At 42.9% G+C, this 25,519-nt stretch overlaps 1 protein-coding gene across 6 annotated transcripts in view; it reads right to left on the bottom strand.

Moving 5' to 3' along the window:
- The window catches only part of LOC141100201 (oocyte zinc finger protein XlCOF8.4-like), a 149,070-nt gene that overhangs the window by 10,014 nt on the left and 113,537 nt on the right, over positions 1–25,519 (bottom strand). For 2 of the 6 annotated variants that reach the window (XM_073588537.1, XM_073588538.1), the window contains exon 8: positions 10,609–10,761. The exons of 2 other annotated variants lie outside the window; for them this stretch is intronic. In XM_073588537.1, coding sequence (XP_073444638.1) covers positions 10,699–10,761 — 63 coding nt within the window. In that variant the 3' untranslated portion in view covers positions 10,609–10,698. Of the gene's footprint in view, positions 1–10,608; positions 10,762–25,519 lie in introns of those variants that run through there. 2 more of the 6 variants (XM_073588541.1, XM_073588533.1) reach the window with 2 other exon arrangements.

The raw sequence follows: 25,519 nt of genomic DNA, 5'->3' as shown, positions 1-25,519 counted from the left end.
TGCAGGTGGAGGTCGGTGCTGGAGGCCCCATTATTCTCTGTGTGGAGTGAGGGTGGAGGTCGGTGCTGGAGGCCCCATTATTCTCTATGTGGAATGCGGGTGGAGGTAGGGGCTGGAAGCCCCATTATTCTCTATGTGGAGTGTGGCTCTGCGGGTGGAAGTAGGTGCTGGAGGCTCCATTATTCTCTATGTGGAGTGGGCTATGCGGGTGGAGGTCGGTGCTGGAGGCTCCATTATTCTCTATGTGGAGTGCGGGTGGAGGTCGGTGCTGGAGGCTCCATTATTCTCTATGTGGAGTGCGGGTGGAGGTCGGTGCTGGAGGCCCCATTAATCTCTGTGTGGAGTGTGGCTATGCGGGTGGAGGTCGGTGCTGGAGGCTCCATTATTCTCTATGTGGAGTGCGGGTGGAGGTCGGTGCTGGAGACCCCATTATTCTCTATGTGGAGTGTGGCTCTGCGGGTAGAGGTAGGTGCTGGAGATTACCCATTACTGGGCACAGGTGGCAGTAACCTTTTCAGAGCTGAGACTATCTTGGAGCTTTTTAGTTGTCACTTTCTAAGAATAGCATTTTGTTCCTTTTCCTCTGATAGATGCATATGACCCAAGTTTTGAAAACAGGCAGTAACGAAACACATATTGCAATGTCCCTTTCCTGTCCCCACACACAGTATAATGTTCCCACAGTATCACCATCCCCCACACGCAGTAAAATGTTCCTCACTACCGTCACCCCCGCACACAGTATAATATTCCCACAGTACTGCCATCCCCCACACAGTATAATGTTCCCCTAGTACCGCCATCCCCCCATACACAGTATAATGTTCCCCCAGTACCGCCATCCCCCCACATACAGTATAATGTTCCCCCAGTAGCACCATCCCCCACACGCAGTATAATGTTCCCCACTACCGTCACCCCCCCACACAGTATAATGTACCGCCATCCCCCCTATACACAGTATAATGTTCCCCCCAGTACCCAGTATCAGCCCTTGGTTTATGCAGGACTCTGCTTTCTGAGCTGGTTCTCATCGTCCTGGATGAGGTGACGTTTATGTGTGGGGTCAGGGAGGGTTTACAGTGTAGATGTAGCAGAGCCGTGTGAGCGAGGTGTACGGAGCAGAGCCATGTGTGTACGAGGTGTACGGAGCAGAGCTACGAGTGTGTGAGTTGTGCGGAGCCGCACGTGTACGAGGTGTACGGAGCAGAGTCGCACATGTGTGTATGAAGCGGCGCCGCGTGTGTGAGGTGTATGGAGCGGAATCGCATGTGTACAAGGTTTATGGACTGGAGCCATTTGTGTACAAAGTTTACAGAGCGTGGCCACGTGCCTATAAGGTGTACGGAGCAGAGACGCATGTGTACGAGGTTTACGGAGTGGAGCCATGTGTGTACTGAGTGGAGCCGTGTGTGTGCGAGGTGTACAGAACTGAGCCGTGTGTACGAGGCATAAAAAGCAGAACCGTGTGTGCATGATGTATGCGGAGCCATACGTGTACAAGGTGTATGGTGGGGAGCATTCATATTTCCAAGCGGGACAGTCCCGATTTTGAGAGAGATACTGCGCCGGCTGGGAGCTTACTTTTCCCGCGGACACAGGAGTAAACAGCAGAGCCCCAAGGAGCACTTTAAAATTCGCACGTGACGTTTCACCGGAAGTGACGTGCTAGAAGCTGACCATGGAGGCACTTCAGGGAATGCTTCAGATCCATCACCGTGTCTTCCTCCAACAGCATGGAGAGCAGGATCGCCTTGAACTCGGGGATGCCGGCCATGTGAGCGGATCATGATATGTCCTGCATCGGGAGGCTCAGGTGGGCACTACAGTGCTGCTATAGTATCTTTATAGAATCTTTCTTTCTCTGTTTCTTTATCTCTCTAATCTTTTTTTCTCTCTCTCTCTCTCTGTTATTTCTTCTTTCTTTTCTTTCTTCTTTCTTTCCCCTCTTTCTTTCTCTCTCTTCTTTCTTTCCCCTCTTTCTTTCTCTGTTCTTTCTTTCTCTCTCTGTTTTCTTTTTTCTCTCTGTTCTTTCCTTTCCTCAGTACCAGTCAGCGTGCCCACAGTACCAGTAGAATAAGGGGGGTAGGAAACTTGGTGGCACTGGTCACTTTGAGCCTCTCATACTTTTTATTGGTGTATAATCATATGCCCTGAGCACCCCTTACAGAGGGCCAGCCCCAGACAACAGGGTACAAACAAATCACTATTACCATCAGTCCAAGTGGACAATTATATACGTAAAGGTAATGATGTCCCTGTGCCAAGCAGTGCGGAGGATCAGAATACACTGAGGAGACCAGAGCCGCGGGGTTTGGGGAGAAGTATTATATGGGGCCCATTACACTGTATGAAGTAATATAACGTGCCCATTTTGTTGTATGAAGTAGTATATGGTTCCCATTATACTGTATGCAGTAATATATGGGGCCCATAATACTATATGGAGCATTATGTGGGGATAAGGGATGACTTTCAGTTTGTTGTGGATCTGACCGCTGGGACCCCCATGATCCTAGGAAACGTAGCTTTGAAGACCACCATGTAAATGGAGCTGTGGTCAATCATACGCACTGTGGTGCCATTCACATGTGGCTCTTCAAATAACTCCTTAAAGAGAGTGATATGGGGACGACAAAGTATAGCAAAAATTCACTGATCGGGGTGAGGAGTGCTATAGTTTGTGGGCTGATGGGATTTGTGTGGCAGGGCTGCATTTTTGTCCCAGTCTGGCCCTGTGCCAGGCCTACCATTGCCATTATTGACCCTTGTTCTGGATACTTCTGTGTTGTTCTTGTATGTGTGTGTAATGCCGCTGACATCCTTGTGTTTGGACACCTTTTTTTTCTATTTATCTAAATCAAAATGTCCACTACTATACTCAGTTTTACAGGATAGATATGAAAATTTACTTTGTGTGCGAGGGGGGGGGGGGGCGTCATTTTGCTGTTCGCCTCAGGCAGCAGAGAGGCTAGGTTCACCCCTGTTCGGGGCTCTCCAAAGGCAACATGACACCCGCAGAGCATTCCATCAAAGTCTGCATTCCAAAACGTCACTACTTCCATTCCGAGCCCTGACATGTGCCCATACAGTAGTTTTCTCCCACATTTGGGGTATCAGCGTACTCAGGACAAATTGGACAACAACTTTTGGGGTCCAATTTCTCCTGGTACCCTTGGGAAAATAAAAAAATGGGGACTAAAAGATCATGTTTGTTGAAAAAATACGATTTTTTTATTTTCACGCCCGGTCGATATAAACTTCTGTGAAGCACTGAGGGGTTCAAAGTGCTCACCACCCACCTAGATAAGTTCCTTAGGGGGTCTAGTTTCCAAAATGGGGTCACTCGTGGGGGGTTTCCACTGTTTAGGTACATCAGGGGCTCGCCAAAAGCAACATGACACCCGCAGACGATTCCATCAAAGTCTGCATTCCAAAACGTCACTACTTCCCTTCCGAGCCCCGACGTGTGCCCATACAGTAGTTTTCTCCCACATATGGGGTATCAGCGTACTCAGGACAAATTGGACAAGAACTTTTGGGGTCCAATTTCTACTTGTACCCTTGGGAAAATAAAAAAATTGGTGACTAAAAGATCATGTTTGTGGAAAAAATACGATTTTTTTATTTTCACGCCCGGGCGATATAAACTTCTGTGAAGCACTGGGGGGTTCAAAGTGCGCACCACACATCTAGATAAGTTCCTTGGGGGGTCTAGTTTCCAAAATGGTCTAATTTGTGGGGGGTTTCCACTGTTTTGGTACATCAGGGGCTTTCCAAACGCGACATGGTGTCCGATCTCAATTCCAGCCAAAAACGTCAAATGGCGCTACTTCCCTTCTGAGCTCTGCCATGCGCCCAAATAGTCATTTACACCCACATATGGGGTATCAGCGTACTCAGGACAAAATGAACAATACCTTTTAGGGTCCTGTTACCCTTGGGAAAATAAAAATTGGGGTGAAAAGATCATTTTTGTGGAAAAATATGATTTTTTAATTGTACCGCTGTACGTTATAAACTTCTGTGAAGCCCTTGTTGGTTCAAAGTTCTCACGGCGCTCCTTCCCTTCTGAGCTCTGCCATGCGCCGAAACAGTGGTTCCCCCCCCACATATCAGGTATCAGCGTACTCAGGACAAACTGCACAATAACTTTTGCAGTCCAACTTCTCCTGTTACCCTTGGTAAAAGAAAAAAAATTGAACCTGAAGTATTTTTTTTGTGAAAAAAAGTTAAATGTTCATTTTTTTTTTAAATATTCAAAAAATTCCTGTGAAGCACTTGAAGGGTTAATAAACTTCTTGAATGTGGTTTTGAGCACCTTAAGGGGTGCAGTTTTTAGAATGGTGTCACTTTTGGGTATTTTCTATCATATAGACCCCTCAAAGTGGCTTCAAATGTGATGTGGTCCGTAAAAATAAAATGGTGTTGCAAAAATGAGAAATCGCTGGTCAACTTTTAACCCTTATAACTTCCAAAGAAAATAAATTTGGGTTCCAAAATTGTGCTGATGTAAAGTAAACATGTGGGAAATGTTACTTATTAAGTTTTTTGTGTGCCGTATCTCTGTGATTTAAAGGCATAAAAATTCAAAGTTGGAAAATTGCGAAATTTTCAAAATTTTCGCCAAATTTCCGTTTTTTTTCACAAATGAACGCAAGTTATATGAATTAAATTTTACCACGAGCATGAAGTACAATATGTCACGAGAAAACAATGTCAGAATAACCAGGATCCATGGAAGCGTTCCAGAGTTATTACCTCATAAACGGACAGTGGTCAGAATTGTAAAAATTGGCCCGGTCATGAACGTGCAAACCACCCTTGGGGGTTAAGGGAGTTAATATCTTTAGGCAAATGATGAAGAATTTGGTGAGGAGACAAAAACTGCTTTGTGTATGAGCACCATTTAAAATATTCTCAATAAAAGATGAGGAGATGCAATGCTTCAAGAAATCACTCTTCATATTCTATTGGCAGCAAGTCCGATACGTTTCACCCTTACATTAATATCACATAACAGATTGTGGCCATTTTATTTTAGGGTTAATAATTTGTGTTTGTCAGCATACAAAATGAAAAACCAACTACTGGTGTAACAAAGAGAACCAGAATAATGGGAATGTGTATATAAGCACTAAAATAGACGCAAAATATATATAAAATAAGCCTTTATTAAAATTATGGCCAGACAACAACGGCAATATATGAAACAACGCATAAAAAATGGCAAAAAACCGCATAATACATAAATGGTTAAGTGTCTGTACTTGTAATAATATCACCACTATAGAATAGAAAGTGTTAAATGAGTCATATATAATGATCCCTATATATAGCAACCAAAAAGCATTGTAGGCACAATAAAACCAAAAATATAAAGGTCAATAGTGAAAAATAATATATACGCAGGATTAGTGAAAAACTAATATATATACGTGTTACATATATAAAAGTGATTAGTGTGCACCAAAAAAAAAAAAAAAAAATATATAAAATTTTTTTATATGTGTATAAACAAATGATGGTAAAAAGAAAAAGGAAAAAAAAAAAATATATAATGTGTGCCAAAAGGTAGCTATATAAAAGCTTATCATGAAAAGCGCTATATGGCAGAAATAAATCAGGGACAGAAGCCAGACAGCACATGCGCTGAACAATGGTAAAAAGGCCACAAAAAACACCATGAAAAGCGCTATATGGCAGAAATGGGCCAAAACCATAAGCAAGACAGCACATGCGCTAAACAATGCCGCATAAGTAAAATGGGCCACATTAAGTTATGCCTAATGTACCTGGCAATGGCTAATGAAGCGCTTGCACAGAAAATGTGTGCCCAAACTATGCAGCCCTATACAGCACAATGCACTGCTTGGAGGACAAATGCTGAGGTAATAATCAGAATAATGAGCTACAAGGGCACACCGCAGTGGGACGCCCATGCAGCAAAAACTGTCCTGAAAATATAACGCAATATAGCACGATTGGTTACCTAGAGAGTGAATGACCAGAGAGTGGTGAAGGCGGTGTGCCAAAAAGAACGCGCCCCGACGCGCGTTTCGGAAAAACTCCTTCGTCAGGGGGATGGTAATGCCTCAGTTAGAGGATCTATTTATAGTCCATATAGTCAGGTGTATAAGGCAAAATGGCGCGTGCGCAGTCAGCGTCACCAGAGACATAGAAGGCAGAAGGCGTCATGCAATTAATCACCGCACAGTAGTGCATATAGACAGATGCATAAAGACGCCAATGCCTTAAATTTCTACCAGGACGTCAGACAGCGACGCGCACAGCTATACACACAACCTGAATATATGATTAAACGTTTATATCACATATATAACATATGTATATTTACTACAGAGACAATGATACTAGCCAATTGCTAATGCAACATACGGACATAACTCTATATACATGGCATAATAATATAAAGAAGACATATAATCAACACATGAAAACCACATACAAAAAAGTGATAATAAACTATGTGCAATCAATAAAAATATTAATCAAATACAAAATGAAAAAGGAATAGGCCATGTATATATATACAATTATATACAATCAAGATATCTCATTATAGAAAATAAATGCATAATGTGAAAACCAGTACATGCAATTAAGATATAGAAAAATCATTCCATATGAATTTGTGATACATAATTAAGATACATATATATATATAGAAAAATTATTTTGTATAAATTAGTAATACATATTATCAAAAAAATACGCCATATAATTACATATACTATATATTTATTAACCGATGTAAAGAAAAAATATCTTCTCTTGTAGTTGTCAAGGTGTCCATGTGTATACACAAGAAATTCCCTTGTAGTTTCAATATATACATATATAATTATTTTCATAAATGGTCCATAAAATTCATTCAGCAGACAAATAGCTGGAAAGATAAAAAAACATTTAATTATAAAAAAGGTATAAAAGACAAACTTTCATTGAGACCCAGTGGGGACACAGTACGAAGTGTCCAAATCCACTGGGTCTCAAGTTGAGCAAGCTTTTTACTGATGTTCCCACCTCTAATCCCACCAACAATCATGTCTATCCCAGCAACCCTAAGTAAGGAAGAATCACTGTTATGATAGATTTTAAAGTGTTTCGGCAGTGTTTTCAATGATGAAATATCCTCGATATCCTTGGCTGCTTTTATGCCTAAAACGTGCTCACGGACCCTCACCTTGAGTTGTCGGGTGGTTAGCCCAACACAGATGAGCGAACATGGGCACGTGGCATAGTATACTACCGCTGTGGAAGAACATGTAATGTTTTTGGTGATGGAAAAGGTACGAGAATTATCAGAATTACTAATCTATCATAACAGTGATTCTTCCTTACTTAGGGTTGCTGGGATAGACATGATTGTTGGTGGGATTAGAGGTGGGAACATCAGTAAAAAGCTTGCTCAACTTGAGACCCAGTGGATTTGGACACTTCGTACTGTGTCCCCACTGGGTCTTAATGAAAGTTTGTCTTTTATACCTTTTTTATAATTAAATGTTTTTTATCTTTCCAGCTATTTGTCTGCTGAATGAATTTTATGGACCATTTATGAAAATAATTATATATGTATATATTGAAACTACAAGGGAATTTCTTGTGTATACACATGGACACCTTGACAACTACAAGAGAAGATATTTTTTCTTTACATCGGTTAATAAATATATAGTATATGTAATTAAATGGCGTATTTTTTTGATAATATGTATTACTAATTTATACAAAATAATTTTTCTATATATATATGTATCTTAATTATGTATCACAAATTCATATGGAATGATTTTTCTATATCTTAATTGCATGTACTGGTTTTCACATTATGCATTTATTTTCTATAATGAGATATCTTGATTGTATATAATTGTATATATATACATGGCCTATTCCTTTTTCATTTTGTATTTGATTAATATTTTTATTGATTGCACATAGTTTATTATCACTTTTTTGCATGTGGTTTTCATGTGTTGATTATATGTCTTCTTTATATTATTATGCCATGTATATAGAGTTATGTCCGTATGTTGCATTAGCAATTGGCTAGTATCATTGTCTCTGTAGTAAATATACATATGTTATATATGTGATATAAACGTTTAATCATATATTCAGGTTGTGTGTATAGCTGTGCGCGTCGCTGTCTGACGTCCTGGTAGAAATTTAAGGCATTGGCGTCTTTATGCATCTGTCTATATGCACTACTGTGCGGTGATTAATTGCATGACGCCTTCTGCCTTCTATGTCTCTGGTGACGCTGACTGCGCACGCGCCATTTTGCCTTATACACCTGACTATATGGACTATAAATAGATCCTCTAACTGAGGCATTACCATCCCCCTGACGAAGGAGTTTTTCCGAAACGTGCGTCGGGGCGCGTTCTTTTTGGCACTCCGCCTTCACCACTCTCTGGTCATTCACTCTCTAGGTAACCAATCGTGCTATATTGCATTATATTTTCAGGACAGTTTTTGCTGCATGGGCGTCCCACTGCGGTGTGCCCTTGTAGCTCATTATTCTGATTATTACCTCAGCATTTGTCCTCCAAGCAGTGCATTGTGCTGTATAGGGCTGCATAGTTTGGGCACACATTTTCTGTGCAAGCGCTTCATTAGCCATTGCCAGGTACATTAGGCATAACTTAATGTGGCCCATTTTACTTATGCGGCATTGTTTACCGCATGTGCTGTCTTGCTTATGGTTTTGGCCCATTTCTGCCATATTGCGCTTTTCATGGTGTTTTTTGTGGCCTTTTTACCATTGTTCAGCGCATGTGCTGTCTGGCTTCTGTCCCTGATTTATTTCTGCCATATAGCGCTTTTCATGATAAGCTTTTATATAGCTACCTTTTGGCACACATTATATATATATATTTTTTTTTTTTTCCTTTTTCTTTTTACCATGATTTGTTTATACACATATAAAAAATTTTTATATATTTTTTTTTTTTTTGGTGCACACTAATCACTTTTATATATGTAACACGTATATATATTAGTTTTTCACTAATCCTGCGTATATATTATTTTTCACTATTGACCTTTATATTTTTGGTTTTATTGTGCCTACAATGCTTTTTGGTTGCTATATATAGGGATCATTATATATGACTCATTTAACACTTTCTATTCTATAGTGGTGATATTATTACAAGTACAGACACTTAACCATTTATGTATTATGCGGTTTTTTGCCATTTTTTATACGTTGTTTCATATATTGCCGTTGTTGTTGTCTGGCCATAATTTTAATAAAGGCTTATTTTATATATATTTTGCCTCTATTTTAGTGCTTATATACACATTCCCATTATTCTGGTTCTCTTTGTTACACCAGTAGTTGGTTTTTTCATACATACCGGATGGTCTGCCATCCATTCTTTGGAAGAAACACATTGGTCAATTATTAATTTATTAATTTTTAATTTTTATTTGGCTGTATAATTATCTATATTATATATCTTTGTTGTTTCTTTTTTGCTCTTTTCAGCATACAAAATGCCAGATTAAACCGGATCAAACGGGTTGAAACTTGGCGAATGAGAAATGTGACCTGCCTGTGGCTGCACGGATGACATGACAATGATGATGACATCACAATGATGATGATGATTCCAGTAGCAGCACAGTGACCATTAGAACCATTAGTGTTTTTCCTCAGCAGCTTTGTGAGGAAAGATCGCGCTGCGGCTAGCTTGCTACTAGTGCTTGCTACTTGCGATTTTTTTTGTCTCTTTTCTACTAGCGCCTTGTTGATGTCTATGACTCAACATGTGGTGTTGTAGAAGAAGAAAAAAACAAACAACATCTTCAAAAGGAGAGAGTAATAGTGGAGAGAAGGAAACACCAACAGGTCCTGACATAGAGGATCCAGAGGAAGGATGTAGCCATCAGGTGAGCAAACCTGAAACTACTATTCATCTACCGAAAAGACACTCCCTTCTTCAAGGACTGCAGAACCAGTGGAGAAGGTTAGTAGGATCCATAAGGAAGATGGAAGCCTCCACAATAAAAAGAGGAAGGCAACTGTTGGGAAACCAGAATTTAAGAGACACCCCCGAAAATCAGAGTGGATCTTGCGAATGGGAAGTAGAAGACCATAGTGCACCTGTTGAAAACCCAACAATAAAAAATGCAACAGAGGAAAAATCAATTGAAAAACCTGTTGTGTGTAATGAAGAAAAAGCAACAGTGACGCACCAAGGTGGCATAAAAAGACCCTACACAGAGAGCAGATCCAGCATTACATCTGATGAACAATATCTAGTGTCAATGAAAAAAGCAAAACTAGATACTGAACATTCTCATACAAAGACCTCAGAAGAAGGAGAAATAGCCACGGTGCCATTAACAGTGGACAAATTCACTTTTCATCATGTTCTTGGATCAGGTTGCAGTGGGGTGGTGATGCTGGCAACAGAGTCCATTCAAAAAGAGCGTGTTGCCGTAAAAGCAATTGTTAAAAAAGAAGCTATGCAATGGAAAGAAGAAGTAATAGCAGAAAGCAAAATCCTGCAGATGACTCACAAGAGCATCTTTTTAGTTCACGGCTATGGAGCTTTTCATACTAATACCTACCTCTACTATGTCATGGAGCTAGTCACTGGCGGGACCCTCCTTGACGTGGTTGAAGAGAGAGCACCGCTAAGCCTCTGCATCGTACAATTTCTAGTGGCGGAGATAGTGTGTGGAATACAATTCCTCCACTCCAACGGCATCATTCATGGAGATCTGAAATACGAAAACATCCTGTTAACCAGCCAAGGCCACATTAAAATTACAGATTTTGGATTGTCATCCATAATGACAAAAGAAGGAGACTTTGATGGGACCACTGCACTGGAAAAAATAATTGGCGAACCATATCTTGCTGAAGAAGACTGGTCTAGTTTAGGCATAATTATCAATGGTTTGGTCGCCATCCCAGGACCTCTAGGGATGTTCACAACAATCATTGACATGATCGATGACCGAGAAACATTTGAATACTTTAACCCTACAATTGTAGACTTGGTACTGGGTCTGTTTTGTAACGACAAGTCTCCGAGGTTAGGAATAGAAGGAAACATACGCGAGCATGACTTTTTCACTTCAATTAATTGGGAAGAAGTAGAATCTGGGAAAATGACATCACCACTAAAGATCAGTACTCAAGATGCTACTGATGAGCATGTGACAAGTGAGACACCTGTACCACACAGTAAGGAGAAGGAGGATCCATTCCTTTTGGAACACCAGCAGTTCTTTCAGAAAATCTCATTTGTTTGTCCTGCTTGGAGAGCACACTACCACACTGCTCCAATGCACCCAGATGATTCACCTGCTGCCCCTCCATTACCTGACCAGCTAAGCTAAGAGACTGAACTTCCTGGATATTGTGGAGGACTGCTCACAGGCCCATCAAAAAGCAGCTATAAAGCCTGAGCACAAGATCTACGCAAGCTGTATGTTCACCACTCTAAACACAGTTATGTGTACCAGTTATAGAATAAATAGTTTTGTAACTTTCAAAGTTTGAACTTAATTTTTTAAAATAGCTCCTTTTCGTTCCGACTTTAGTAAACTTATTTGGGCTGCAGGTTGTGCACCCCTGATTTAGACTGATATTAGTTACTTTATTTTTCAAAATAATAGCGGTCAAATTTGATCAGGCCCGGATTGAGCATCTGCCGAGGCGGCCAGATGCCCGATGGTCCGGCAGGTCCCCACCACAAAGTGGCCCTCCGGCCCTTTAAATCTTCTGTGTGAAGGACCTATGTACGCCCGCTGTTTAGTTGCACGCGCCAACAAGGGCTATATATATATGTGTATAATATATATATATATATATATATATATATATATATACACATCCTGCAGTGTCACCTAGATATAACGTATATACACATCAGTAGCAGTATCGCCTGTATAATGTACAGTATATAGACTGCTGAATATCTAATATATTAAGCTTAATGTGTGTGTATATATGTGTATGTATGTCTGGGATTGGCATCCGCACCGTCACAGCTGCAGCCGCAAAATTTGGCACAGTCACACGTCTGGACCCCGAGAGCGTCATAGGCTATGTTGTGAGGTGAAATCTTAACCACGTGCGTTCCAATTCACCAAACAATTTTGCCCCTATCTACATAATGGGGAAAAAGTGAAAGGAAAAGTGTTGGAGGCAAATTGACTGCCAGATGTGAAAAAGGGGGACTTAAAGGATGAGAGCGATGGCGCCAAAGAGTATATACCGTACAGTTGCTAAGGTGGGGCCCTGACATGGGATACTCACCACACACGGGGATATGAACACACACAAAATGCGCCACACACTACCACGTGCTTCAACACATATACCACCCTCAGCACACATTTCACCACACATACCACCAACCTCGCCACATAAAAGTCAAAAAACAAAAGTCGCCACTCAAAACTCGCCACACTGTCCCAGAGCTGTTTAAAAGATGAAAAATGAGCTGTGATTGGTTGCCATCAGCAAGTTTTCTTTGTAGACAGTTGTGGTAACTGAGGCCTATTATTCTTATCATTTCTATGGTGTTATCGTCCTTCTGTAAAGCTGGAAATAACACAATTTATTACCGTGCCAACACAGACCATCCTCTGACACAGACTGCAGGGGGAGCCCAGTATCACACAAGATAGGATTAGATACATGGTTCAGCAGTCATTATCACACAGGAGAGGATAAGACACACGGCTCAGCAGTCAGTATCACACAGGATAGGGTTAGATACACAGCTAAGCAGACTGTATCACACAGGATAAGATTAGATACACAGCTCAGCATTCAGTATCACACAGGATAGGATTAGATACATAGCTCAGCAGACAGTATCACACAGGATAGGATTAGATACACAGCTCAGCAGTCAGTATCACACAGGACAGGATTAGATACACAGCTCAGCAGTCAGTATCACACAGGATAGGATTAGATACACAGCTCAGCAGGCAGTATCACACAGGATAGGATTAGATACATAGCTCAGCAGACAGTATCACACAGGAGAGGAGTAGACACGGCTCAGCAGTCAGTATCACACAGGATAGGGTTAGATACACAGCTGAGCAGACTGTATCACAGGATAGGATTAGATACACAGCTCAGCAGTCAGTATCACACAGGATAGGATTAGATACACAGCTCATCAGTCAGTATCACACAGGACAGGAATAGATACACGGCTCAGCAGACAGTATCATATAGGATAGGATTAGATACGCAGCTCAGCAGACAGTATCACACAGAATGGGATTAGATACATGGCTCAGCAGTCAGTATCACACAGGATAGGATTAGATGCACGGTTTTTATGAGCAATATAATCATTATTATTTGTTATAACTAACCACAGTTGTTTACTATGCCCAGGCAACGCTGGGCTCTTCAGCTAGTACATTATATAGGTGATACTGTGATTATATACAGCAGTAGCAGCCAGCAGTCTATATACAGTACATTATATAGACAATACTGCTACAGATGTATACTCATTATATATAGGCGATACTGCTGTGTATATATCTATGTATTGCTACAGATGTATACTCATTATATATAGGTGATACTGCTGTGTATATATGTATGTATATATGTAATGGAACTGGAATTGAGGTTTGTTGAATGCAGTGAAGAGCAGGAGGCAGAGAAGGGGTTAACAGTGTTTACTTTAAACAGGTTAATTGCGTACAAGGAATACTCTGCGCAGGGAGATGAAAACAACAACGTAATGCACAGGAACACGAAGCACAACAGAATTTGCACAAAAACGCAATATTCGGAGGAAAAAGGGGTGTATGAGAGAGGCAACTTATCGGTTGAAGTTCTTGTTGGGGAGAGGTTGGAATAGCTCCCGCAGGCGTCGCAATCCATGGACAAAGTCTCTGGCTCTGCTGCGCAGGAACGAAATGCACTGTCTCCTGACCGTGCCGAGGTATCCGAGCTTGCTTGCCTTGGAAACAGTCCCTTTTGTTGGTTGCTCTGGAGTGTCGCAGTACACGGGGAGCACACAGGTTGACAGGCCGCGGGATGTACGAACCTCTCATGGGCCAGCTAAGATCGGAAGGATTAAGATTGTCTTTTCCAATGCATGATGTATATCGGACCGATGCGGGAACACCTGGGGTCAGTGAAGTAAGTACGTCCTGAGAGACTGAGTCTTTCTGCAAGGTATTGGCGTATGTGGGGTTCGTCATCGGAGTAGTGGGGAGGGAGTTAACCTTCACCCTTCTCCATTGTCACCTTCCTGCCAAATCTCTTGTTTTCCCATGCTCAGTCCTTTTATCTCCCCCACGCCCCCTTCGGTCAGGTGCTCAGGTCCGTTCCACCCAGACCAATCGCCCCCCCCGGCAACAGTGGTGACAGTTCCGTTAGTTCCGGCCCTAAAAAGCATATAGAATCGCCGACTCTATTGTGGCTCATCTTCTTACATATATACACAGCAGTAACACCTATTTATCATGTATACAGTATTTGCAGTATCACCTGTATAATGTATAGACTACTGGCACTGAGTAGGGAGTTCCTGGAGATGTGCCGTTATGTAACCTGGCAGTGCGGCTCTATGTGTGGCCGCTGAAGATGCGATTTTCTACGCTCGTACCAATAGAGCACGGCAGTAATAGAGGAGGGGTGATTCATTTCTGTCATGTGCTCTTTGCTCCTTTCTGGGGGGGCAGAGAATGGCTGGGAGCTTATGTTCCCGGGGATGCTAGATTTCTCCCACCCGGTCAGTGTGTGCTGAAGTGTTGTGGAGTGGGAAAACTGTTGCTCATAGCAACCAATCACAGCTCAGCTTTCACTTTTAACCCCTTTCTGAGATTTGACTTACTATCCTGTCCAGGTGACCCGGGCGCGTATGACCATGGACAGGATAGTACGTCATACCTATCAGTCGCAGGTCAACGCGGCCGGGTGTCAGCTGATTATCAAAGCTGACACCCAGCACTAAGCGCCAGGAGCGGTCACGGACCACTCCCGGCTCTTTAACCCCGTAACACTGCGATCAAACATGATCGCAGCATTCCGGAAACAGGCAGATGGGCTTTCAGCTCTGACAACCCCTCTGCCTTTGGACCAGAGATCCTGCAGCATGACACAGGGTCCCAATCGCTGTCATGGAGACCCGATGTCGTCATGATGACATCTGGGTCTCCAGACCTGAGAGACTTCCTGACATACGCAGTGAAGTCTCTCAGGTTAGTGTAAAATCCCTGCAGCGATTACAGCTTCTATAGCATGCAGATCTGCATGCTATAGAAGCGAGCAGCTGGTGTAAAAGTAAGAATTAAATATAAAAGATTTTTTTAAATAATTGTAAAAATATTTAAAAAAATAATTAAAATTAATAATTAAAAAAAAAAAATCAATATTTATTCTATAAATAAATATTTGAATAAAAAAAATCTGAACAATAAAAGTACACATATTTGGTATCCCCGCATCCATAATGATCCGCCCTACAAAACTGTCCCACTAATTAACCCCTTTAGTGAACCCCATAAAAAAAAGACAAAAAACAATGCTTTTTCATCATACCGCCAAACAAAAAGTGGAATAACACGTGATCAAAAAGACGGCTATAAATAATCATGGTACCACTAAAAACGTCATCTTGTCCCGCAAAAAACAAGCCACCACACAGTTCCATCACTGGAAAAATAAAAAAGTTATAGCTCTCAGAATAAAGCGATGGAAAAATAATTATTTTTTTTATCTAAAATAGTTTTTATTGTATATAAACGCCAAAACATAAAAAAAATATAAATGAGGTATAGCTGTAATCGCACTGACCTGAAGAATAAAAACGCTTTATCAATTTTACCACACGCAGAACGGTATAAATGCCCCCCCAACAAGAAATTCATGAGTTGCTCGTTTAGGTTCATTCTGTCTCCCTAAAATTGGAATAAAAAGTGATCAAAAAAGTCACGTGCCCGAAAATTGTACCAATTAAAACGTCAACTTGCCCTGCAAAAAACAAGACCTCACATGACTCTGTGGGCCAAAATAAGGAAAAATTATAGCTCTCAAAATATGGTAATGCGAAAACTATTTTTTCCAATAAAAAGCATCTTTTAGCATGTGACAGATGCCAAACATAAAAACCCGCTATAAATAGCAAATCAAACCCCCTTTTATCACGGAAAAATAATAAAATAAAAAAAAATATTTATTTCCATTTTCCCATTTGGGTTAGGTTTGGGGCTAAAGTTAGGGTTAGGGTTGGAGCTAGAGTTGGGGTTAGGGTTTGGATTAGGGTTTGGATTAGGGTTGTGATTAGGGTTGAAATTAGGGTTAGGGATTAGGATTAGGGGTGTGTTAGGGTTAGGTTTGTGGTTAGGGTTACGGTTAGGGCTGGGATTAGGGTTAGGGTTGGAGTTATAATTGGGGGTTTCCACTGTTTAGGTACATCAGGGGCTTTCCAAACAAGATATGGCATCCGATCTCAATTCCAGCCAATTGTAATCTTTTTAGAGTAGTGTAATTAGAAATCTGTAGTTTGAAAGATGGAATTTGAAAGATGGCAGACCACGTCTGGTCAGACTCATGCCTTTGAATATATGTGCACCTAAGGGCTCACAGCTGTGAGGGGATATGGGCGTGTTTGGTCAGACCACATGTTCATCGTTAAGCAAGGTCATAAAAAGGGGGAGAGGGGTTTCACTGACCACTCGGAGATATGCATGGAAAAGACAAGAGGAATGGAATACATTATGGATACCAAATGATGGGTAAGCAGAACATACCACAGAAAGCAAATGCAATTACATGGACAATCAGGAGCCGGAAAAAGCTGTATGAGTGTATAGGTGTGTAGATGAGTGTATATGAGTGTATGTGTGTTTATAGATATGTATAGGTGTGTATAGGAGTGTATAGGTGTGTATAGGAGTGTATAGGTGTGTATAGGAGTGTATATGTGTGTATATATATTACTGGCTGAAATCTTAGGCCTGGACAATGTTTCTAGGGTCTTTCACGCATTTCTATTTGAAGCAATGACGTAGCTTCCTATTACATTAGGTCACGTCAGTGTGTAGGACTGACAAGATGTCATCGCAACATCCAGCAGTTGCCCCCCAGACCATGTTGTATTGGAGGGCAGCAAGGAGCATTCTGAAATAGAAGGTGAGAAGGACTAGTTAAAGACTCCCGAAAATAGCTTTTCTAGTGCAAATGCAGAATTTTTTTTCTTTTGTTCATGTTCTCCATCCATGAGATGTGGTCCTGTCTTCTGTGTCTATAACTAAATAGTCATATTATGCAAGTGGGTGTGGTTCAAATCTCCTCTCACGAGGATCGTCCCAGGTTGCACTTACAAGTCCGATTTTAGGGAGCAGAGGAGGCTCAGGAGTGGAGAGATGCATTAACAAATGAAAAACGCCAGATGCTGGAGAACAGTGATGTATACACCAGGTAAGAAATTAAAATAGTTTATGGTAAATGATAGGTTCTCTTTAAAGAGAATGATTATGAAAAAAATGGCTTGTTTAAATCAGGTTTCTACAAAGCTATGTTTTCTTTTTAGCCAAGAAGCTATATCTTTACAAAAAGCCCTTAAGTTTAGTATGGCCATAATTGTACCAACTTGGAGAATTATTTTTGCCCAGTCATATTTACTGCACAAAAAAAACACATTTTCTCCTCACTTGAAATTTTCATTTCCATTTTTTTTTCATTACCAAATAATGTACTGCAAACTGGGAATGATACCATATTTTGCAGATTATAAGATGCACCAGATTCTAAGACACACCCCAAATTTTGAGGAGAAAAGTAGGAAAAAAACTTTTTTAATAAAATGGCGGTACCTCTTATAATCTATGTGTCTTATTGCTTACTGGGGGTGGTGGCCAGCGCTGGTTTTAGGCAAAGTAGGACCCTAGGCAAAGTTTAAAATGGGGCCCCAAATGCTAACATATTGCACATCACACAGAAGCATTTCGGTTGCAGTTACATGCGCTGAGTTCAGGACGCTAAATGAGTGTGATCGACAATATTGAAATCGTTCAACGCTTGTTTCACGGCCTCTTTACACCGTCTGAGAAAGAATGATGGGGTCAGAACAATCACTATTAGATCAATCTGTCTCCATACAAAATCATGTTATCAGCAGCACATCTACAGTTTACACCGCCGATGTGCTGCTGAGAACAATGATTTTTGTTCCAGCATAAACAATCCAATCACTCGATGAATAGGTAAGCATTTTGCTTGATTAGTATAATACACCCCATAGTCCTCCATATATTATAAAGTGCACCACAGTCCTCCATATTGTAAAATGCACACCCCATAGTCCTCCATATAATATAATATGCCCCATAGTCCTCCATATAGTATAATACACTCCCTATAGTCCTCCATATATTAAAATACACTCCTCAGTCCTCCATATATTAAAATACACTGCTCAGTCCTCCACATAGTATAATACACTCCTCATAGTGCTCCGTATAGTATAATGCACCGCCATAGTCATCCATGCAGTACAATTCACTTCCCATAGTATAATGCACCCCATAGTTCTTCATATAGTATAATGTATTCCCCATAGTCCTCGATAAAGTATAATGCAGCCACCTCACAAAGTATAATGTAAGTCCCCATGGAATATAATGCAGCCCCCCCTCATATAGTATACTGTAGCCCCTTCATAGAGTATGATGCAATCACCCTTCACAGAATATAATAAATACTAGCAGAAGAGCCTGGCGCTGCCCGGGCATAGTAACTAACTGTGGTTAGTTATAACAAATTATAATTATCCTCCATCCCATAGTCCCGTGCCCATATACCCATCATACATATTCTTCATCCCATAGTCCCGTGCCCATATACCCATCATACATATCCGCCATCCCATAGTCCCATGCCCATATACCCATCATACATATCCTCCATCCCATAGTCCCGTGCTCATATGCCCATCATACATATCCTCCATCCCATAGTCCCGTGCCCATATACCCATCATACATATTCGCCATCCCATAGTCCCGTGCCCATATACCCATCATACATATTCGCCATCCCATAGTCCCGTGCCCATATACCCATCATACATATCCGCCATCCCATAGTCCCATGCCCATATACCCATCATACATATCCTCCATCCCATAGTCCCGTGCTCATATGCCCATCATACATATCCTCCATCCCATAGTCCCGTGCCCATATACCCATCATACATATCCACCATCCCCTAGGCCCCTGCCCATATACCCATCATACATATCCTCCATCCCATAGTCCCGTGCCCATATACCCATCATACATATTCGCCATCCCATAGTCCCATGCCCATATACCCATCATACATATTCTTGATCCCATAGTCCCATGCCCATATACCCATCATACATATTCGCCATCCCATAGTCGAGTGCCCAAATACCCATCACACATCCTTCATCTCATAGTCCCATGCCCATATACCCATCATATATATCCTCCATCCCATAATCCCGTGCCCATATACCCATCATACATATCCTCCATCCCATAGTCCAGTGCCCATATACCCGTCATACATATCCTCCATCCCATAGTCCAGTGCCCATATACCCATCACATATCCTCCATCCCATGGTCAACCACTATGACATCATAATGAGCGGCGGGGCTTGCAACCAATGATGACATCAGCGTCGCCATGGCAACCATTATGACATCATAACGAGGGGCGGGGCTTGACGCGCACACACTTTTTCCCCAGTATGTAGATGGGGGCATTATGACATCATAATGAGGGGCGGGGCTTGACGCGCACACACTTTTCCCCCAGTATGTAGACAGGGGCAAAATTGTTGGGTGAATTGGAACGCGCGGGGTTAAAATTTCACCTCACAACATAGCTTAGGACGCTCTTGGGGTCCAGACGTGTAACTGTGCCAAATTTTGTGGCTGTAGCTGCGACGGTGCGGATGTCCGGGATAGGCATACACACACACACATATACATACATACATACATACACACACAAACACACACTTAAGCTTTATATATTCGATAATACAGCCCCCCATAGAATATAATGTAGCCCCGAATAAAATACAGCTCACCTCCCCATAGAATATAATGTAGCCCCATCAAAGGGTATGATGCAATCCTCCCTCATAAAATCTAATAGAGCCCCCCATAGAATATAATGTAGCCGCCCATAGAATATAATACAGCCCACCTCCCCATAGAATATAATGTAGCCCCCCCATAGTATATAACACAGCCTCCCCCCATAGAATACAATATACCCTCCATAGTATATAACACAGCCTCCCCCCAGAATATAATATACCCCCCAATAGTATATAACACAGCCTCATAGTATATAACATAGCCCCACAGCCCACATAGTATATAGCACAGCCCACATAGCATATAGCACAGCCCACATAGTATATAGCACAGCCCACATAGTATATAGCACAGCCCACATAGCATATAGCACAGCCCACATAGCATATAGCACAGCCCACATATAGTATATAGCACAGCCCACATATAGTATATAGCACAGCCCACATGGTATATAGCACAGCCCACATGGTATATAGCACAGCCCACAGCTCCCCCCCCAGAATGGCCCCACAGTCCACTACTCATTGTTATATTTAAAAAAAACACAACACACTCCTCACCTCTCATGACCGCGCTGCTCCCGACTCCTGTCTCAGCGGCTGTGCTGCCTGGCACACGTCATCGCGCACCTGCCGTGTCAGAGGCAGAGTGCGGAATGATGGGAGAAAAAGCGCCAGCTGACACTGTCTCCTCCATCTATGCTTTGAACTGTACCGGCAGACGCCAGTATAGTTCAATGCGGCTGGGGGAGTCGGCATTAGGGGTAGGCGGGCCCCCCGCCTCATGGGGCCCCATAGTGGCTGCATGATGTGCTGCTAGCTGGGGGCCCCAGGGGGAGCGGGGACCCCAGGCAGCTGCCTGGTCTGCCTGCCCTGGTGGTGGCTGCGGTGAAGCGGAATCCCAGGGTTGCTGCTGGATCAGGCAAGAGTGGTGCGCTGCTGCAGGCTCATGACCGCGCTTCAAAGGTTTTTTGAAGCAGACAGATAAGGGGGACAGTCATGCTGACTAGTGCATCATCTGCACTGGCCATCCGCGTGGAGTCATCGAAGGTACGCAAAACTTGGCAGATGTCCCTCATAGTGGCCCACTCAGTGGTGGTGAAGTGTGTCCGGCGCACAGTGCGACTTGTTTGTGCCTGATGCAGCTGGTACTCCATTACTGCTGCCTGCTGCTCACACAACCACTCCAACATATGTAATGTTGAATTCCACCTGGTGGGGAGGTCACATATGATGCGATGTTCTGGCAGGCGGAATCGGCGTTGCAGAGATGCAATGCGCAATCTTGCCATGCTGGAACGCCGCCTGTGAGCACACTCTAGGCGAACCTTGTGCAGCAGTGCATCAAGATCCGGATAGTCCCTCAGAAAGCTCTGAATGACCAAATTGAGCACGTGTGCCAGACATGGTATGTGAGTGAGGTTGCCTAGGCCCAGAGCTGCCACTAGATTTCGACCATTATCACTCACTACCAAACCTGGCTGCAGATTCGCTGGCACAAACCACACATCGCTCTCCTGCTTGATGGCATTCCAGAGCTCCTGTGCTGTGTGGCTCCGATTCCCCAAAGAAATTAATTTAAGGACGGCCTGTTGACGTTTGGCCACACCTGTGGTCATATCTGGCCTAACAGGCTCATGCAGTGCTGATTCCAAGGAACTAGAGTAGGAGGAGGACTCAATATGTACAGACTGCATTCCCGCAATCCTTGGAGTTGGCAGAATACGTACAGAGCCACTCTCCAGATCTGTACCCGACTCCACAACATTGACCCAATGGGCAGTGAGGGAAAGGTATCGTCCCTGTCCATGGCTACAGGTCCACGCATCGGTGGTCAGGTGGACCTTGCTACTGACGGCATTTACTAGCGCATTTTTAATTTTTCCCTCTACATGCTTTTGCAGGGCAGGGACGGCTTGCCTGCTGAAATAAAAGCGGCTGGGCACATTGTATTGTGGAACTGCCAATGACATCAAGTTCCGGAAGGTGTCAGTCTCCACCAGCCTGAATGACAGCATCTCAAGGGCCAGTAGTTTGGCAATGTCGGCATTCAGAGCCAGTGCTCGGGGATGGTTTGCCGAGTATGGCCGCTTTTTATCCCATGCCTGTGCTACCGATTGCTGGTGAGTGGCCTGGGAGTGTGCTGATGACTGAGAACGTGGTTCAGTGGGTGGAATTTCACTGGGTCTCTGGACAACAGTGGCAGAGGTTCTTCAATGGCGTTCCAGTGAGGAAGCCGAACCAGCTGTGTGTGAGCTGGAGGAAGAGGCCCCAACACGAGCTGAAGAGGTGGTAGGTGCTGCTGAAGGTTGGTCTACATCTTCAGTGTGTCTGTGTAACTCCACCTCGTGCTTGGTACGCACATGTTTCCACATATTTGTGGTATTGAGGTTGCTCACATTTTTCCGTCGTTTAACTTTCTGATGACACAGCTTGCATTTGACAAAGCAAATGTCATCTGCAACTGTCAAAAAAAGACCACACACTGCAAGTCCTGGGAGCGCCCGTTTTCTGTTTTGGAAGAGGATTGCTCCTGACGGGTGCCAAAGTGGAGGCTACAGGCAACCAAGTCTGCCCCCGCCCTCTCCCTCCTCTTTTGGCCGTTCGGGGAATCTCTTCCTCAGAGCTGCTCCCACCACCATCCTGTTCCTGACGCCATGATGGGTCAAGGACCTCATCATCTCCACTCCCCTCTTCAAGCAGCGGCTGGTCCTGGGTTGTCTCGCCAGCACCGTACGCACCAGAAATTGGCAACTGAGTCTCATCATCATCAGATGAGCACTGAGGTGTGCTGACAATAGGCACTGGCCCACCCGCCTCTTCAGATTCAGAGGGACAGAGCAGTTGCGCATCACTACATACTCCCTCTTCTTCAAGCTCTAGAATGCTGCTTGGCTGGCCACCTCTTTCCAAGCCAACAGATTCTGAGAACAGAAGTAAAGATTGAGATGGCTCCTGTCCAGGGCTCCCAGACTGCCTGGGCAATTTGGCAGGTGTGAAGAGACAGATGGTTGCTCTTCAGTGCTCTGGCCCTGGGAGGATGCGGAAGTCATTGAAGTGGATGCGTTAGCTGCCATTCATCCGACAACGGCTTCAATTTGTTCGTCATGCAGCAGTGGGGTACGGCGAGGTCCTACAAAGCTGCGCATGAAGGACTGTTGCCTGGTAAAAGTGGGGGATGCCGGGTCACTGGTGGCCGCAGCAGACACCGAATCCCCACGTCCTCTCCCTGCTGAATCCCCCAGTCCTCTCCCTGCTGAAACTCCACGGCCACGACCATGTGCCTTACTCCCTGCCTTCTTCATCTTGGTAGACTGATAAAGATAGGCAGAAAAGTAAAAAAGGGGGGGCTTAGTGTTCTTATTCCTGAACACCTGCTAACCAGTATAAGAAACACTAATTTGGCTAAGAGTGTGTGTACTACACTTTAATATAATCTAATATGGCCTACACAACTCTAAAGTGGAGTGTTTGGTGAACTTTATTTCCTTTTTTTTTTGGGGGGGGGGAAATAAAAGGATGTGACCAAAGTTTGAAAGCTATAGTATCACAAACTTTTTGGAGCGATTACAATGCACGAAGCTAACCTACAATGCAATTGATGAGGCTCCAAAAAATAGGGTGATACTAGTCTGGCTGGCCCTGAAGGGCACAAGCCAGCAAAAAGGCTCCTCTATCTAATCCTATATAGTGTTTGCAACCAACCAATGACAATGGATGCGGATGGAAGCACACTAATATAGGAGCAAAAATCTGGACAAATTAGCTGCAAAAAAAGGACTATGTATGAGGCAGTGACGCACGCTGAGCAGACTACAACCAGCGGTGGCTGTAGAACACACTGCAACGTGAGCTGCACTCACACACAGAGACCTATCAGACAGCCAAAAACAGTGCAGAGAAATGGGCTATAGCACTGAAAGGCTGCTGAAAGGCTCCGCTGTCCACTCCTTTAGTGTTTGCAACCAACGTATATGGATACATATGGAAGCACACTATACAGGAGAAAAAAAAAGCAGCAATAAAAGAAAAATGTGTATGAGGCAGAGACACACGCTGGGCGGCCTACAAGCAGACGTGCCTGCAGGACACACTACACAGCGTGGGTCTGCACTCACACAGCCCTTGCAGACAGCTATTAAAACAGCGCTGCTGGGCTAAAAAAATGCTACAGTGGTGGATTATGTAGCCTGGGTAGAGCAATAGATATGTTTGATGATCGCTATTTCTAACTGTCCCTCACAGTCTTCAACAGCAGCCTGTCCCTAACTGAATTCACAGCAGAGTGAACCCGAAATGGTGGCTGCTGCGGTTTTTATAGTGCATCATGACATCATTTCAGCAGCCAATCACAGCCATGCCAGTAGTTAACATGCCTACATGCCTAACAGGATGTGCCCACACTTCTGAGGATCCCCATTGGCTGAATCAAATCGAGCGGGCTCCTAGCATTATGGGAACTTCCGATTCCGGTATTAGATATGAAAAAAGTATCGGAACTAAGTATCGGAATTCCGATACAGCGAATATCGGCCGATACCCGATACTTGCGGTATCGGAATGCTCAACACTACTCAACACATGTATTTTAAGATGTGTGGGCTTTGGGTGGACATCGACCCACTGAGCTGGTTGTTCCACTATACGACAGGCAAAACAAGAGGTGGAAAATTGCATGATTTGTTTCACAGAGTGACACTAGTAACAAAACATTTAATTTTGCAAAATTGTCTTGCCAAAACACTTCCAGGGATGAAGGAGATAGGGGCAGGGCTGCTTTCTGTCTTGAATTTGGAAAAAAAAGAGGCAGAAAGACAGAAAGATAAAATGACGGAAAAGTTTTTCAAAAAGTGGAGAGTATTCATGGAATCGTTTCTGTCTACTGGAGAAATACAGGAGATAATGGTGTCTTTTATTAACTCAGATTGGTACATGTTAGAAGATTTAAGTGGTAATTTGGGTTAAATGTGTCATTTAGTAAATATATCAGAAAGGATAGATACAGAAATTGGCTGGTCAGAGTATAGCCACTTTGAGCGAGTAGATTTGTGGACATATGGGGTTAAGTTATTGTTGTTTGAGCAATATTGTTTCTGATTGACCTAATCTTATATATACGCTTAGATTGTATAAGGTGTCCTTTATCCTATGGCACTGTATACATTGGTCAATATGCTGTATTTGTCAAAAATCCAATAAAAAAGATGTTTTAAAAAAAAAAAACTTCATCAGGGGGGAATTTGGATCTTATCTGTATTTGGTCGTGATCTGGTAAAGAGATATTTGCGGTTGAGAATCTAAAAGAACCACCAAAAAGATTTTCCTGGGGGGAAGGGATCATGTCAGATTTCTGAAAAATTATCAGCTATCTTAGAGAGGTCAGGATTTTCAGAGT

This window comes from Dendrobates tinctorius, unplaced genomic scaffold (assembly GCF_039654945.1).
Source record: "Dendrobates tinctorius isolate UK_male_01 unplaced genomic scaffold, ASM3965494v1 ptg000103l, whole genome shotgun sequence".
NCBI classification, from domain to species: domain Eukaryota; kingdom Metazoa; phylum Chordata; class Amphibia; order Anura; family Dendrobatidae; genus Dendrobates; species Dendrobates tinctorius.
This window is presented reverse-complemented; position numbering and strand designations above follow the sequence as displayed.